The sequence below is a fragment of the Fusarium redolens genome (genome assembly GCF_020744475.1).
Source record: "Fusarium redolens strain MPI-CAGE-AT-0023 chromosome Unknown BKA55scaffold_3, whole genome shotgun sequence".
In the NCBI taxonomy this organism is placed as follows: domain Eukaryota; kingdom Fungi; phylum Ascomycota; class Sordariomycetes; order Hypocreales; family Nectriaceae; genus Fusarium; species Fusarium redolens.
Genome location: NW_025763666.1, coordinates 538607 through 554880, shown reverse-complemented (window position 1 = coordinate 554880; position 16274 = coordinate 538607). Strand labels below are relative to the sequence as shown.

The 16274-nt window shown below is 49.4% G+C and overlaps 5 protein-coding genes across 5 annotated transcripts; 1 reads left to right on the top strand and 4 right to left on the bottom strand.

The window, feature by feature from the left end:
- Positions 1–588: 588 nt before the first annotated feature.
- BKA55DRAFT_534829 (ras family-domain-containing protein) lies at positions 589–1778 on the bottom strand (the record flags this gene model as incomplete). The annotated part of the gene is made up of 8 exons (XM_046189633.1): positions 589–761; positions 820–1077; positions 1135–1163; positions 1237–1259; positions 1324–1403; positions 1542–1568; positions 1662–1693; positions 1750–1778. 8 exons carry the CDS (start codon positions 1776–1778, stop codon positions 589–591), a joined length of 651 nt encoding a protein of 216 aa, XP_046053602.1.
- A 5386-nt stretch (positions 1779–7164) lies between these two features.
- Positions 7165–7725, bottom strand: BKA55DRAFT_534827 (uncharacterized protein; the record flags this gene model as incomplete). Its single annotated transcript, XM_046189632.1, has 1 exon — positions 7165–7725. The coding sequence occupies one exon, from the start codon at positions 7723–7725 to the stop codon at positions 7165–7167; it is 561 nt and encodes a 186-aa protein (XP_046053601.1).
- A 1283-nt stretch (positions 7726–9008) lies between these two features.
- On the bottom strand, positions 9009–12482 carry BKA55DRAFT_590317 (uncharacterized protein; the record flags this gene model as incomplete). Its single annotated transcript, XM_046195073.1, has 2 exons — positions 9009–12126; positions 12268–12482. The coding sequence occupies 2 exons, from the start codon at positions 12480–12482 to the stop codon at positions 9009–9011; spliced, it is 3333 nt and encodes a 1110-aa protein (XP_046053600.1).
- Positions 12483–13919: 1437 nt separating this feature from the next.
- On the top strand, positions 13920–14473 carry BKA55DRAFT_557155 (uncharacterized protein). Its single transcript, XM_046191776.1, has one exon. It carries the CDS (start codon positions 14005–14007, stop codon positions 14269–14271), a length of 267 nt encoding a protein of 88 aa, XP_046053599.1. The 5' UTR covers positions 13920–14004; the 3' UTR covers positions 14272–14473.
- A 116-nt stretch (positions 14474–14589) lies between these two features.
- BKA55DRAFT_685348 (uncharacterized protein) lies at positions 14590–15973 on the bottom strand (the record flags this gene model as incomplete). Its single annotated transcript, XM_046198778.1, has 3 exons — positions 14590–15345; positions 15397–15649; positions 15702–15973. 3 exons carry the CDS (start codon positions 15971–15973, stop codon positions 14590–14592), a joined length of 1281 nt encoding a protein of 426 aa, XP_046053598.1.
- Positions 15974–16274: the final 301 nt, after the last annotated feature.

The following is a 16274-nucleotide window of genomic DNA, read 5'->3' as shown; positions in this document are numbered from 1 at the left end:
AGCATTCGTATCAATGCAAAGGTCGTCCTACTTCATCATCTACACAACAGTTTCTTATCCATCTCACCGTGGTTCAAGAAGTAGAATAAAATACCCATATGAAATCCTCAAAGCAATAAACAGGTGCAGAACCTGTATCCCAGGTCGATATCCAAAGCCACCAACGCCGTAATATGGAATACAATATGGGAAGTTGTCGATCCCAAAACACCCTCTGCTTAGCTCAAGCATGCGATGCCATGCGATTCGATTCGGTTCAATTCAATTCGGTGTGATGCGTTATGTCGTCTATACGCGTCGGTCTCGTTTCAATAATGCGATTCGATTCTGCCGCGAGTCTGGGGCCAGATCGCAGTCAAATATCCGTTCGCCTCATGAGACCGCGAGGTCGTTCATGTGGTCCTTCCGAAAAAAACAGATATCTTTGATAGATTTATTTTAAATGGCCGTGATACGCGTAAAAACGTGCTGTATAGTGTGAGAAAATTGAGGGGAAAATGCCGAGGCCTAGAAAATTGAAAGAAGTGAAAAAATTCCAGTGCTTGGATGCCATCCAGTGGCCATTGTTCTGAAAGCGGTTCATTAAGTTCACAGGATCACACATCGGGGTGAATCCTTCTTTCGGCGACGTCGTTGACGTCTATGAGAACTTCGGCCGTGATCATACTTGTAGTCGTCATTGGGTCCGTCATTCGCGTGTTGTTCGTCCTCTTTACGCAACATTTGCCTGCAGAGATCGATAAAGACCTCATCAACGTTGGCTGCATATTGTTAGTCCGAATGCGGCGAAAGAAGCCATGAGTGGACGGGCAAACTCACTCCTTGTCCTCGCGCTAGCCTCGTAGTAGGGTGCGCCCCATCGTTGTGAGATGGAGAAGCCCTTGGCTCGGGGCACAGCGCGATTCTCCTCCAAATCGGCTTTGTTACCGACAATAACAAGAGGTACATTTTCATCGTCTTTTATCCGGATGATTTCTTCGCGCAAACCTGCTAGTTCGCTTAGGGAGGAAGACGATGTGATACTGAATACGAGAAGAAAACCTTGACCGGTTTTCATGTACAGATCCCTCATGGCGACTGTACCAACATCAGTACGAGGGTCGTGCGAAAGCTGTTGAGACATAGAGGACCTACCGAATTGCTCGGTCCCCGCAGTATCGAGGCTAGAGGCCGAGTCAGTGACACCTCTTCTCCAAACACGGATTGAGTGGTGAGACAATCAAGGTGTAAACTCACATTTCGAGGATAACTTGACGTCCCTGAGACGAGCGAGTCAGTCAGAAGGGGTCAAGCAGTGGCATTGTTGCCGTGCGCAATACTCACATCAACCTGAAGCTGCGTGCGATAAGAATCTTCTATGGTGGGATCATAGCTCTCGATCCACTCATTGTGGACGAACTGGGCTGTTCTCGCATGAGCCTTGTGCTGCAAAGGGGAAGACAGGGAAGCGTAGGAGGATTGCGGATGCAACGGTGGGACGCAGGCGCAGCAACATGAAGAACATGGGACGAGGGGAAGGTGAAGGGAGAATGACAACTCACCAGTTAAACAACTTTTGCCCACGCCGCCTGCCAAATGATCAACGAGTCAGACAAGCGCACATGTAAGAAAGGGAGAGTCAAAGCGAAAGGGTTGCGTGGTGGTGTTGGGTATGGACGAACCTGCTCCCAGGACTACCACATGGAGTTCGCGACTGAGTAGTGAATTAGTATCAAGTACTATGGAGCGTTGAGGGTATATGAGCCAAACCTGGGCTGGTAGTGATAATGTCGTGGCATGATGGTAATAAAAAACTGAGAATTTCGTGATGAGCGAGTGTATGCCGAAACAAGGCGAGCGACAAGCAATATATGACCCTCAAAAAAGGTATATCAATCAAGCGATAAGAAAAATTGGGTTGCTGATGATGATAGTGAAACTGAACGTGTTCAATGCGCAGTACGAGCGAGGGAAAACCAGACACTAATAAGTCCGAAAGTCGATAAATTGGCGATAAACAGGTACAGATAGATCGGGGAACTGTTGGTGAGGAATGGGACACAAAAAAGTCGAGACTAATCGTGCCGGTTGCGGTTATGTATGTTTTTGGAGTCTCACAGCCTTGAAGTTGATGGTTGAGCACCCAATCGTATATTGCGACGTTGAAAGAAACCAGCACGCGCACGCCAGGAGGAGACACGGGCAGAACCGAGATGTTGAGTCAAGCTCAAAAATAATGGTGTGAAAACGAGCTTGGGGAGGAGGGAGTAAAAGAGACCGAGAGGGGAGATAGAGCCAGCCAGATGGATGACACTAGAACCAAATAAAAATGTCCAGGATTTGTGATGCCTGAAATTGAGTTTCCTCGTTTGGTCCCAGGACCGGGAGTCTGGGAAGCGCCCGTGGCGGCTAGCTCGAGGGTTTTCCCTTGGGGAAGCGGAGGGCAGCCACTGAAGGGTACGTACGCAAGACGGGAGACGGTCGTTCTGTAGACGGCGCCTCTTTTTGACTTGGGTTGGTAGATTCTCAGAGTGCAAGGGAGATGAGAATGACCGGGGAAAGGCGGTGATTTTGTTTCTGGCTGAATTAAGGCCAAGCACCGCCCCAAGAATTCGAATGCTAAAAAAGAGGATAGTGCTTAAAATGTAATGGTTGTCAAGTTTTGGCGTTCTAGAACTGGCTTGAACCGAAAGCAAGATCTTCAAGGCCCGGGACCAGGCTGGATCGGGCTGGACTCGGCTGGACTAGAGCTTGGGACGAATCTAATATGACTGGATTGTCCAGAGGTAGCACCCAATTCGAGAATGGTGGGGATAATGGCGGCAATGAGAGTGATGTAAGGAGAATTGCTGTATATATGTTTGTTTGCGTGCTTGTATGTCGGGGTTTAAGAGATGTATTATACCCGCCGCTGTCTGATAGACCAGTTTAGAAGGCAGCTTCTCGACAGTGGCAATCAGGCAGGGCGCCAACGAGGCAACTTATAACTCAATGATGACAGGGAGAGAACGTGGCTAAGACCTGCAAATGAGAAAAGAGAGCGTAGCAACAGGCATCCGTAATAACAATGAGAATTCGGAGGGGGAAAGTCAAAAGCAAAACTTGGCCAGGGGTCTTTATAAGAAAGATGTCAAGGTGGAGGGGCCTAATCCATCAATGAGAGTCGGAGTAAAGTAGTAATAGGGAGTCAGTGAAAAAAGAAGGTTGATGGAGCAATGTATCATCGGCAGACTGTGGCAGCCGGGTACAGGGATAAGCTTGTGAAGGGCAACACGACATATGAAAGCGACTGGACAGAATCAGAACCACGAGACAACTGGCGAAATTCAGATAGACTGAGTACGATATGGGGCATGAGGCGAAAACCTTGGGGCAATTCAGCGCCCCAAGGTCATTACCAGAGAGTCACTCTCGGCAGCCAGTCATCGTCCAGGGTTGGCAGCTGTCAATCGATGACAATCAGGAACACGGACAGGAGAAGAATAGAACGAAAAGATTCGGCCAACACGAGCCGAGTTGAGGATCTCTAGCTGGGATCCGGTATGGAGGGGCTTGTTGGAGAGAGCCGGATAGAGAATATGGTTGGTCCATGAGTGAGTTGGCTGATTCCAGGCGACTTTCACAAAGCCTCCTGGTCCCTGAAAATATTGCATTGTTCAAGGTCGATGGCCAAATAATCCGACGTGAGCTTGAACCGGGCAGTGCTAGACTGCCATTGATGGGCTACGGATAGAAGGGGTAGGAGACAGGCGGATGGAGCGTCAGGTCCCGGTTAATGTTGGTGCAAGGGTATCGTTTGGTGGTCCACTCTCTGTACCAGTTTCGCAACGTTCCTGAATGTCTCGGATCCAATGATTAACAGCATTGATGTCAGTGCAGCAACGACGTCAACATCTGCTATAGACCGAGGGCGCACGACGCAAGAGTGAGGATAGAAGAGACTGAGGGCCCAAGTGGAACACTTGGACGAAGACATCACCAACCCCAGGTCTGATGAGGCCAGATTTTTATTTCTGGGGCTTCTCTCTGTATCTTTTTCTCAAACTTGACTCCAGTAGCTCGGGAGTGCTCCCAATGCCGTGGTTAAAGATGGTCATCCATTGGTCCCCTACAGTTGGGGCTAGGGGAGGGCTAAAGGTAGCGGGAGACGATATGGCGGACGATTTGGGCGGTCGGCAGCCTTGGATTGCAGCTGCAGCGGAGTTGAGGTGGGTCACTAGGAGGATGACAGCAGCAGACAGCTTGGGGTGTGGATCGGAGACGTCTTAGGCCTCGGCCACAGGGGACGGGGGAGCAGCATGTTTCGCCGCGGGAGGGGAGGCTGAAGGGTCATTGGCAACGCGCTATGCGAAATACCCGCTTCTAACAACCGAGTGAGCCTTGGAACCGGGTCGACCAAGAGTTGGATCGACGAGCGGCCGCTGGAGAAAGTGTCCCAGTCTGGAGACGGAGATGAGAAGGGGGAGAAAGCCACATCACCAACGTCAGTGTCTTCTCGAGTGAGGATTCGCTAATTGCTGTGAGCTAGGCCAACGGGAGAGGCTGGCTGCTGGGCCCGGTGTTGAATGTGATCCTTGCTTGGGGTGGCTTGGCTTAGGCTTGACTGCCGGGACCAGCAAGAGGATTGGGACTGGAGATGGCACGCACTGATGTCACCATCAGAAGTGGTTCTGGGCGATGCAAATCATGATTTGCGTGCGACGGGCTGCAATGCAGATGCAGATGATGATGATAGAAGTGGACACATTGTTTTGCTGAGTTTTCAGGGTAAATTGAAGTCGGCCAGCCGCTACCTTAGGCTGAGGCCTAACTGCTTGGTAGGCCGCTGTCAGTAATGCCACGTGCCTTCCTCGGAGCAGCTGTCTATTCCCATTGTCATTTCCATCCGATGCCGTCTCCATATGCACTGATCCTGCCATTTTCAGCACACTTGGACCCGACGTCATGGAAGCATTAATTTAGTTTGCTTTAGTAAATGAAGTGAATGAGCCTGAATGGTCGCATTTACGAGTGTACCTGGGTATGATCTTCTTCCCTCTGCATCTTGTAACTTGTCCACCATTACATCTCCACCACATCACGGCAGTAAAGAGTGCATTTACGAGTGTGTCGCCTCGTTCTCCCCTACCTGCACATCATTCCAGACCATCCTACCTTACGGATCACAAAAGGTACAAAGTGATTCCCGAGTCCAGGCCTCGGAACAAAGGAGATAGCCTATCTTATTCGAGGGCGTAAAAAGAAAAGTTAATGAGTCAACAATTACTACATATTAACCGTACCCGTCCGTTCACTCCACCGGTGTATGTACGCCGGAATACTTTTTCCTGCCCTTGCGTTGATGTGAAAACTCTTCACGGCTTGCATCTGTCTCGATGCCTGGATGCACGGTCAGATTCACATAAACAGATCTGATGCATCCATACCCAAGATTTACGGAGTAGATCGGTAGTCGAGCCGGGAACATCCTTGAAAGAAACGCTCTGTACCTGCACCGGCTACGGTATCCACGATGCGCTGTTCTGCACGTTGAACCTGCAGAGTAACGTCGAAGGTGTCTTTGCATACACTCACTCGACATGGTCGTATTTGCTTATGTTTCAGCAAGATACATGTCAGGCTGAGATGTGAATCACTGTTTCCTCTCTCCCCTTTGGGATATATTGCCATCACCGATATGGGCTGGAGGTGGTATCAAAACACCCAATCTAGGCCCTCCGGATCGAGGATCGAATCGAGTGACGTTACAAACAAGCCACTCTGGGACTTTTCAGCCCTGTTGGCTTTTACGCAACGACACGTCAAATATCAGTTCATGGCGCAGCGCAGGGTGAGATCCTCTGAGACTCGGTGTATGGGAAAAGAAAGGTTTTGATGAAACTGATGTCTCATTTCTATGCGATGCATTGTTTGCTCCTCTTCTTGTCTCCTTTACAGTACGCCCTTGAGATGAAAGCGTAAAGAGACAACTTCAACTTCGCTTAATGGAGGGTACTTGTTTGCCGTGTTCACGGAGATATCAGGTCTGGATCTAGGACATATGTCGGCCAACTGAACCCAACACAGCGGTAGAGGGCGGGATGATAAACTTTTCTGGCGCCCAACCAGAGTTGTAACCCTCTCCCATGCCCACATCCAACGGTGGGCTTCTTAAGGCTGAGCCTGATCAAGTGACAAAGGCAAAGTCAATTAAAATTGAACAGCCAACAAGAGGCCACAGCCAGGATAATCTTTAATTGCCGATCATTTAGAGTTTCACTCAAATCGGGTCATTTTCCCTCTTCCCCGTTGTAATCTTGGATCTGGCTCCCGTTCCCACTCCCGCTTCTGGCGGCGGAATAATTCCCAGCCAGTAGATCGCTAACCAACACTCATCATGTGCCAACATCAGTAATCGACCAAACGCCGCAAAAGGCTATCTCGACTCATCTTGATGTAATATTATTGATTCATCTCGTCTATCAGCTCGCCACAATGCTCTTGGCTGGATCATTTCCGCCAGGAATGTGCAATTGGGAGGGTGTGAGGCCTGGAGCCTGGGCATTCTTTCTTGGTGCTAAGGATGGAAGGCTAAAAGTTGACGCCTCTATAACGTCCCTTAGCGAAGGGTATGCAGTAGTAGATACCAGAAGGAGGCTTAGAATGGGTCTGTGTTTCATACTGCCCTAGAAGACTTGACCTCAGCCTTATACAGACAAACTCGTCTTCTGTGCTTAGAATTATACGCCACACAGGGTAGCCAGTTCTCCTCACTCTTGAACACCCAACTCCTACTCTTCACCCATAGTTTCACTGCTCAAGGGAGACCTGAAAAGCTTATAAGTGCCAATAGAATTGAATCCTCAATGCGTGGTTTGAGAACAACTTTTGCAAGGAGACGTTTCTTTTACTGTGCTCGCTGATATGTCATATGGCAGTTAGAATTCTATTCGATGTGTAGGCAGACAAACAACGAACATGACATCACGTCAGCCGTCAATGAAAACCCAAGTCTAACGACTGCAAGCCCAATTGTATTTTATGTGGCTATCGCTTAATTTCCAAATAAATCCTCTTATCAAGAGAAGACCCAAGTCCAACGCCTTGCCATTGCTGCATCCACAGCCCGAATAACCCGTTAATAAATATTAACAAAAGAAAAGTAAGTAAACTGTGAGCGACAGATGCATATCCAAGCAACCGAGCCTAATCATCGTCATTGTTCTTCCACTGCACCTTCACAACACCCATCAGAATCCCCATGATCAACGCAACGAAGAAGATCATCACCGCACAAAGCGCCAAAGCGAGAATCTGCAGTTTCCTCCTCCGTCGCGCTCTCGCTGTAGCCACTGGTCCCATCTTGTACGGTGCGTTCAGACTAGATCCAGCACTGCTGCCTTGCGGATATGGCCATGGAGTTGAAGGCGGGTACTGAGGCGGAGGTGGGGAGATTGGCGATGGTGGTGCGAGTGGAGAGTATATCGCTGGCGGACGGGACGGATCGTATGGAGGTGGTGGACTTGAGGGTATAGCAGGGGACCATGGTGATGGTGTTGGGCTGGAGTATGCGGGGATGCTGGCGCCGAAGTGTGTTGGCGGTGGTGTTGAGTAAGACTGTGGTGATGGTGAGGATGGCGATGCGCCGGGAGTAACCATGTTTTGCGGTGAGTGATCGCCGGGTCGATAGGGAGAGTCGTTGGGATATGCGGCGTCTGGGATCGAGTCTGACGGATGACTTCCATGCCGAGGATTTGGAGCGTCCATGGTTGAGATTTTGTTGTGGTGATGTTGTGATGTTGTGATGTTGTGATGTTGTGAGGTGAGGTTGAAAATGATATCGTGATGCAACAAATAAATGTCGCAGTCGCACAAACCAACGACGAGCTCCCTCTGATCCGTCAACGTTTCACCAACACCTCATCCAACTTCTCAGATGAACTCTTTCGTTTGTCGTCGCGAAAAACAAGTTCTGTCAAGCTTGTCGCGTATCCATAATCTCCTGCCCAAGTGTTCGTTTCGTGTAAATTTGCCCTGTTTCGACCCCAACGCTCCGTCTCAAAAATCGACACTCCTGGATAAATATCCTCTATTTTCCTTGTTTTTCGGCAAAACGCATTGAAAGTTGAGGGTGTTGGATAAACCGACCACTCTCGCTTTGTTGTTAGCGACGCCTGCCGATATATGAGTGCGATATTTGTTGTTTGATGAACCGTAACACAGGATATTAAAAGGAATGGAATGAGCACAACAGCAAACCGAGAATAGTGAGATTAAGGCAAGAATGGCGTGAGAAAGAGTGAAGAAAGGGAAAGACGGTAAGAAAAGAAGCACTGCCCCCTTCTCACGGGCACGGGAACTATAACAAGGATTGGCACAAACGAGAGAGGAGTCTCCCAGAGCCCTTCAATTGCGGGGGACTTTCCTATTCCTTAACTTTGGGGACCACTCTGTGGGAAATAAGACGAATTAACGGTGTCCTGCACTGCCCCCATGGCGCCAAGCCCATGACAGGGGATGTGAGGACATGGTATCTGGGAGAGTAAAGATAGCAGATGATCGACTGTAAAGGCTTGGCTTGAAAGAAATCTCATGATGGAATAAATAGCCATCTGCTTTACGGAAGTCAGGCCTCGTTCGCGGCCCCCGGATATCTGACAAGATCGGTCTGAATGGCTTCAGCATACGAATATAGCATCACTGCTTACGAGGCGTCTCACCTCAGAAGAGGCACCGTAAACTAACACGTTAGTCTAGTTGCCGATCTGAAACCGGTTCGACCCTTGCAAAATCTCCGTCAAGCAAATTCCTCCATGCTAAGATCACCAGGATCACCCTCATCACCTCGATTAGACTCATAAAGTGTTGATCAATCCGCATGGTTCAATCCATGGATACAACTCTCAAGACCAACATGCGATGACAATACCATTTTTCTTTTGCTCAGAGCTCTCACAAATTACCCTAATATCGCTATTCTACAAATCAAATCAACCGTCGCTGTTACCCTCCGTTCCTTCACTCCTAAACTCCTATTATATCCATATACCCTAGTATGGAGGTTTTGTCACATTACTCAAACTTCCCTCGCTCGGTCGACTATCAATTCCTCGAAGGAGATCCTGCAGATCCATGGTCTTCGTGTTCTGTGAGCGTACCGACTTAGGCCGAGTCCCATCCCCTCCTCGGCTGGTCAGGCTGCGCCGTGCCGATTTATCCTGGAACGACGTCTCAATCGACTGAATGGGACTCCTCTTGCCCCCGAGCAAGTTTACGTCTGGCAGTGGTGGCACAGGAGGAACCGACTCGTCCTCCTGGTCGTTATCGTCATGTAGATTTGGCGCTCCTCCAAGGGGAGGATGAGCGCTCAGAGGTCCTCGCTTGGAAGCCGTGCCAGGGCGCTTGGTGCTAGTTGGGCTACTTGGCTGATCATTCTGCGTAGCAGGGTTAAAGCTCATCTCTGAAGGACTGTAATCGTAGCTAACCATGCTGTCTCCGCTGTCATCGTCCCCAATGATGGCTGTCTTAGGTGGAGGGTTGCCTGATAGCACAAGCTTCAGCTGATCCACCGACGCAACGGTACCTCGGTTGCCTGTTGAATGGGCGGGGGAGGCAGCACTCCGTAAGCTGCTCTTACGGTGCTTGGGAATTGTTCCCTCTCGATCCTTCTCGCGATGGCCATGCGACGAGTGAGGTCTCATTAGATTGTACTGGCTTCCATAAGGTGATGTTGGTCCATTCCCGTTGGCGAATCCGTTTCCGTTCGTCTTCACTGTGAGGTGACCTCGATATGTGCCCGAGGTTTCTGTCTTGGATCCTGTCAAAGATTCCGACTTTCCAGCAGCGGCAAGCATGGCGCCCGCAGCATCTCTGGTCCAGTCTGCCAGCATCTGCTCGCGGAATACAGCTGGCAGCTCCGAATCAGGCTCAGGTTGTCCGGTCAGAGTTGAGCCTAGTATCGGCCCTGAAAGAACCCTACCCGGGGACGGGCCAGGACTGCCAGGAGGTGCTCGAAGACTGTCGTGGTAGTGCGACACAATGCACTCTACAAGCGCCTCTCTGTCGTCGAAAGGAAGTAGTTCTTCTCTTTCGAGCGAAGCAGAGTCCCAATCTGGCTGCGAGCGCGCCTCACCCGGAAGTCCAACCCTATCAACTTCTGGGGGCGGCATGGTGATGCCCTGAACCCAAAATCCCTTTCTTCTGCGGCGGGCCACCTCTTGCTCAATGGCTATACCGATGTCAGAGTCCTTGAAATCAAACTTCTCGGTGAGTGCCCAAAAGTATCCATGACAGAGGGCTGCAGTTCGGACCTTATACAGAGGCGTGTCAATCTCCTGGATATCCTCTTGTAGTCGGTAGATCATTGGCAGGCCATACCGAGCGGCATTAACGCCCAGCTGCAAGACCAATCTTGTAAGAAGGATATGGAGCATGACAAGATCATTCTCGTACTCAACGAACTGGAGGGCATTGTCGTAGATGACCAGATGCAGCAACGCCAGAAATTGCGACTGTCGTGGCTTGGATCCTCGCTCTCGATGGGAGGCATTTGAAACGGCTCTACGGGTCTCCTTGTTGATCTTGAGAGACGAGCGGGAACGGGGAAGCTTTTCCTCGATAGCTATCTCATTCGCGAACGAAGTTTCTCGGTCAAGCCATGTAATGAGAGCGTCCATATATGCCTTACGAACGTGACCATCTGGATCACGTAGAAGCCAGTGGGTTCCTTCCCAAACATAAATTGGCACAGGGTTGCGAGACAGACCCATGTTGCCGGTGAGCTTCTTCTGAGGGTTTGCAACTAGGAGAATTTCCTTGATAGCTCGAAGGCCAGATGCCCTGCCCGTGTTGAGGGAGAAATAGTGGTCAAGCTGCTGGCTGTCACTCAATTCGATGGTGGAGGCGCCGGGCCCAGCTTCGTTGTTTCCATTCTTTTCGCCTCCAGGGGAAGAGTTGACGCTAGCAGATCGAGAAGGTTTGAGACGCAAGATAATAGCGGAAATCATGTCTGAGATCTGATCTGCGTAGTAAACATGAGTAGCCAGGTCGCCAATGCACAGTTCAAGTCGGCCCACAAGATGCTTAGTCTTCTGGCGCACGACTGATTCAGACTCGAGGGCAGCAGCGTTGCCATCATCGCTCTGGCTGGTCGGTGTTCGCATCCTGAAAAGCTTCCTCATCTGCCTGATCAGACCAAGTAGAACATCCATCATACTCAATCCAATGAGATTGACGTCGGACCGTAGGAGGGAGCTCATGATTGTTACCAATGCGAGTTGTTCGTCCAGTGTAGAGTCCTGCACAGGAATTCGTAGCAGGGTTTCTAGAGCAGCAACGAGAATTGTGTATCTGTCTTGTACGGGAGCCCAGCGCGAGATAATGCCGTATATACTGATAGCCCAACCGTTGTCTCGTTCTCGATCATCATGGAGTTCCACCACGGAGCTACCTTGTGCAACCTTTTCTTGGATAAATCTCAGGAGAGAGACCGTCGCGCCGTGGATCTGGGAGCGGGTAGGGACAATAAAGATACTCTTCAAACATTGGAGGGCTAATACCCCAACCTCTTCTTCCGCAAGCTTATCGACATCACCCGCAGTTCCTGAGAGAGCAACAGGATTCGGGTCGTTTTCTCCGTCGGTCCCAACTGTCGCAATACTAGTTCTCCGCCTGAGCTGCTTTTCGGTGTCGACTTTTTCCTCCGTTTCGAGTCGTTGATGTAGAGTGTCGAGAAAGTCGGGGGTTTCGGACCACAAGTTCTCGAGAATGCGAGGCATGATGACATCCATTTGATTGCCCGTGATCGAAGATAGTGCATCCGCCGTAGAGATGCTACGAATAGCTTCAAGGCCCGCGTTCCTCCATCGAACTTTAACAGGGGTGGTGAGAGATTCCTTGCCTGGCGCAGGCTTCGTCGAAGCAAGCTGAACATATAATCGAACAATTTCCTCGTATTGTTGGAGGTAAGTCTGATCAGCCATGAGAAATGCGGCGTCATGATAATCGCAAAAGGCCGCAAATGTGGGAAGGGAGGACTCGATCATGGTGATATCGTCAGATCGGAGGACGGTGTCGAGGATTTTGAGTACGAATGGAGCAATCAGGACCGAGTCCTTGTGAAGCTTTTCCATCAAGGCTGACAGAATTTGTAGAGTGACTTGAACATTCCTGTCGAGGGGCACATATTAGCAATCATGAATTCCGACTGATCATGACAAGTCCCAAACGTAAGATCGCATTACGGGAGGAGCCTCGAAGTGGGTGGATCTGACACATCGACGTTTTGAAACTCAATGACATGCGACGTACCCAATACGTAGACGCCAGACGTCGCTGGCTGTCTTCTTCTCCAAAAAAGCGCCAATCTTCTGGATCTTGGAGCGACGACTCGTAGCATAGTAGAGAAGGTAGCTAAGCTCGCTGCTATTCGGCTTCACATCTACAGCGCCTTTCGTAGTCCGCGGATAGCATTTTAGGACGAGGACCTGGTGCTTCGGCCGACACTTTTGCTGAATTGCGTTCATCGCGCTCGCGTTTCTGCTGAGCTCAGCCAGCCCCGTCAGGTCGTAAAGAGAGATTCGGTGAAGTCAAGGGGACGAAAGGCGAGAGGTATAGGAGTTTGAAGCAATGAGACAAGCAGACGAGCAATATCGAGAGACCAAAAGCGACGCAGCCGAGGGAAGTCGCCCTGAGTTGGCAACCTGTGTTTGAGGTGGTAAGTCGGGGAAGGGAAGGGCCAAGTTTTAGATGGAAGGTGAAGGGACCAGACTTCGGGACGGGAGTTACGGGGGTCGAAGGTACTTCTTAGGTACCCCACTTGCTGCCGAACTAAAAATCTCAGCCATCCCAGTGCAGTGAAATTCCCTTGGGCAGAAAGCGGGAAAAGGAGAAGAAAATCAGCAACAGGGATTATAAATAGGAACAGGGGGAAATTAGTTGTTCATCGTAATCTGTAACATTAGTTGGTGAATAGCTGATGCTTCAACTCAATCGCATGAATATTCGTACAGAAGACCAGACTTGATACTGCCCTAATCTTTTGGTGACTTGCCTGCTTCTTCTCAGTCAAGTACACGTTGTCTTTCACGTCTGTGCTGTGCCTCTTGTTAGGCTGCCCAGGGGTTTCCTATCGGGTTCAGCGGATGGCTTCTAACTCCGAATTTTGTCTTAGTTTGCGAGCGAAGTATCGTCAAAGTACCTCACTAGAGTCTAGACCATACTTCCCTGTCGACTGCCTGTACTGACAAAATGGAGCCCGCGGAAACTTTCATGCATGTCTTGGATATTCGCATTGTCTTATTATGTGTGCGTTGTCTTGAGTTAATCTTTCAGCTCAATCAATGTTTCTTGTTTACTCACTTAGAATGGATGGCTTCACTGCAGGGAAAGTTCTAGGAATATCCTCGATATTAGGCTAGTGACAGCTGTGACACAATTGTCGCCATCACACCCACCATTATAAGATCGACATCATCGTCATCATCATTCTTCACCAGAGTGCAACAATAGTACAACCAACCCCAACTCGGGTCCTCCCAAAACGCTTCTCGTCCACCATGCCATGCTTTTTTTTAATCGTAAGTAAGTTACAGATTGCTGAGCCTCTGGAGCGCCGTGGCTTACTCTGGCCGCCAGAAGGATCCATTGACGTGTTTGTGAATGTATCAGGCTGACAGACAGAACTGCACTGTTATCGGCTTAATTCTTTTCATCATGCGCTCACTTGTTCACCGTCATTCATCAACCCAGCAAACATCGTGAATGGATGTTTCATCCAATCCCCAACAGCCGCATGCAAGAGTGATTTTAAGACACTGTCAGCATCACCGCTTCCGACAGAATGGTACAGGGTGAGTACTTGGCTGTCAAGCTGCTACTTTGACCAGCCACGTCTCAAAACGTCGTCATAGTAACTATCGTCCGTTTCCCCATTTGGAAGATCTACAATATCAAACGCCGTAGTAAAAAATCGTCAATATGTTGATCATTTGCAATAACCTATTCTAGCTGTGCTCTTGACACGATATTCGCGCAAAGAAGCGCACAATGCCACGGTCAGCTCCAAGTCCACTTGCTCGCATTGTTCATGCAAGTCTCGTCCTGTCCTTTTCCTCACCGCATTCTTCTGCTCACCTCCTATGCCACGTTGTTTCTCTTACCCCAACATCTTCACGTTACTTGACTTGCATCGTCTCCCGATTCTCATCTAAACCCGCGGTTTATCTGTCCATCTCGGCCGATTCCGCTCAAGTGGTAGACTCCACACTAGACGTGCTGGCCGTCAACTGCATGACACTTTTCGCGACCGGATGATCCGCATTCAAGACCGGCTGAACTTGGATAGAAAGTGCCCCATGTCTGTAACGGTCTTCCGGCAATTGATTCTCGTCAGCCTTGCATCGTGGTAATTAAATGCCCTTTCTGTTGTGTCCGGTGCAGCCGGTCACAGAGGCCTTGTGACCTATGGACGTGACGGCGATCGTTCTTGTGACACTAGCAAGGACGAACCTCAACATTTTCTGTTCTTTGCAATGTTTGAAGCCGTTGTACGCGTAAGATATTGATAATTTGAGCAATGCGAAGATTTCATGGACAGATCTGTTGGGGAACTGAATACTGCTATTTCCGCGCTCAGTTTTCCTTGTTATCCAAGCTATCAAGAACATCATCAACGACAGTCTGGATATCATAGTAATACATCCAGCTCGATTTCTTGCACTTCGTTCTTCTCACCTTTGCTTCAATCTCGTCGTCCACGGATAACCTTTCTGCCGCAATCTCTTTGCCAATACCTGCATACCAGTCCAGAACATTATATAGATCATGGTAATGTGGTGACCTGATGCGATCGTATAACTCCAGTGCAGCCTTGATACCTCCACCTCGAGTCCAAGCCCACTCGAGGGTTTTGGACAGTGTATACACATCCTCAAGGGCAAACCCAGCTCCCGCCCCAAAAGCTCCTGACAAGGGATGCGATGCATCTCCGATCAGAGCTATCGAATCAAGGGCAACTACTCGATCTAGTCGTGGGCCGGAGAACAGAGCAAATTCTTGAGTCTCCCCCTTTGCTGCTAGTTGAACAACTTGGCGAACGGGCTCGCAGAACCCATCGTATTCGTGAACAAGTGTGCTGAAGTCAAAGGGTCGGCCCCAGCTAACGTGGTCTTGACCTTCCGAGGGCCGGGAGATACGTGCTGTGACCTCAAAGTCGTCGTCCCCCAGCGGACTTGTAAAGACGTATCTACCACCTAGATTCTGCCAGAATGTCGAGGCTTGAGGAATAGTGCCAAGAGCATTAACTTCAGACTTGCTGATAATGGTGCGATATGCAGACTGGCCATTGTATTTGATTTTGTGCGAAGGAAAAGTAAACGACCGGACGATCTGGATGGTGTTAGCGTTTTGATCTTGAATGCTAGATTGTGCTTTACTTACTGATCTTATGCCATCTGCAGCAACCAAGAGATCAACTTCATCTGTAAAGCCATCCTCGAATCGGATGATCACTCTTCCACTGGGTAGCTTTTCAACGCCAACAAGCTTCTTGGAAAGCTTGATTTTTGACTGATCAACCTCTTTGAGAAGAGCTGCTTGCAGCTTGGCTCTCCTCTGACGGCCGCTGCGTTGGTGGATGGGTGTATCTTCAGGATGATAACTTTGCTCAATAAGCTCACCCGTTCGCCCGTTTCTGACACACAGTCAGCTTTGGAAGTTTGCTGATCACTTGCAAGATGACCTACCGCTGTTGTCCACTGATACCGTCAGGAGACCTCCACAAGTCACTGGGTTTGATGTTCTTGGCTGCCCCGTTCCATTCAAGCATCTTCCATGTATGTAGTTGAAGACTGATACCACCGCCTGTCTCGCTGATCTCTGGCTTCTTCTCATACAAAGTCCAATCAACGAAGGGCAACTTGGCAAGGGCAATTGCGGCACCTAAGCCTCCTGGTCCTCCACCGATGATAGCAGCTCGGATATTGCCATTGCTATTTGCAGTGTTCTTAACAGTCATGGTGGTGACTGGATATATACAGACGAGCAATGAGTTCAGGTTTGCGATCAAGATGAACCTTAGTTGTTGAAAACAGATCAAAACTGAGGATAGGCTTTCTTTTGACTTTATAAGAGAAGATAAGGAATTGGCATGGTAGTATTTCAGTAAATACTGATAGTGATGAGGCCATTTCAGATGTATGGCGCAATCAGTTCGACGGATTGGCAATTGATTAAACCCGCAATCGGAGGATTCTGGGCCATCTATTAGTGGTCCAATTGATTAAACAATTGGATCTGCTGATTAATAGTAGATAACT

Bases quoted from the DNA above. Each gene is read 5' to 3' on its own strand.
- BKA55DRAFT_557155 (XM_046191776.1), top strand. From the start codon at position 14,005: ATGCCACGGTCAGCTCCAAGTCCACTTGCTCGCATTGTTCATGCAAGT.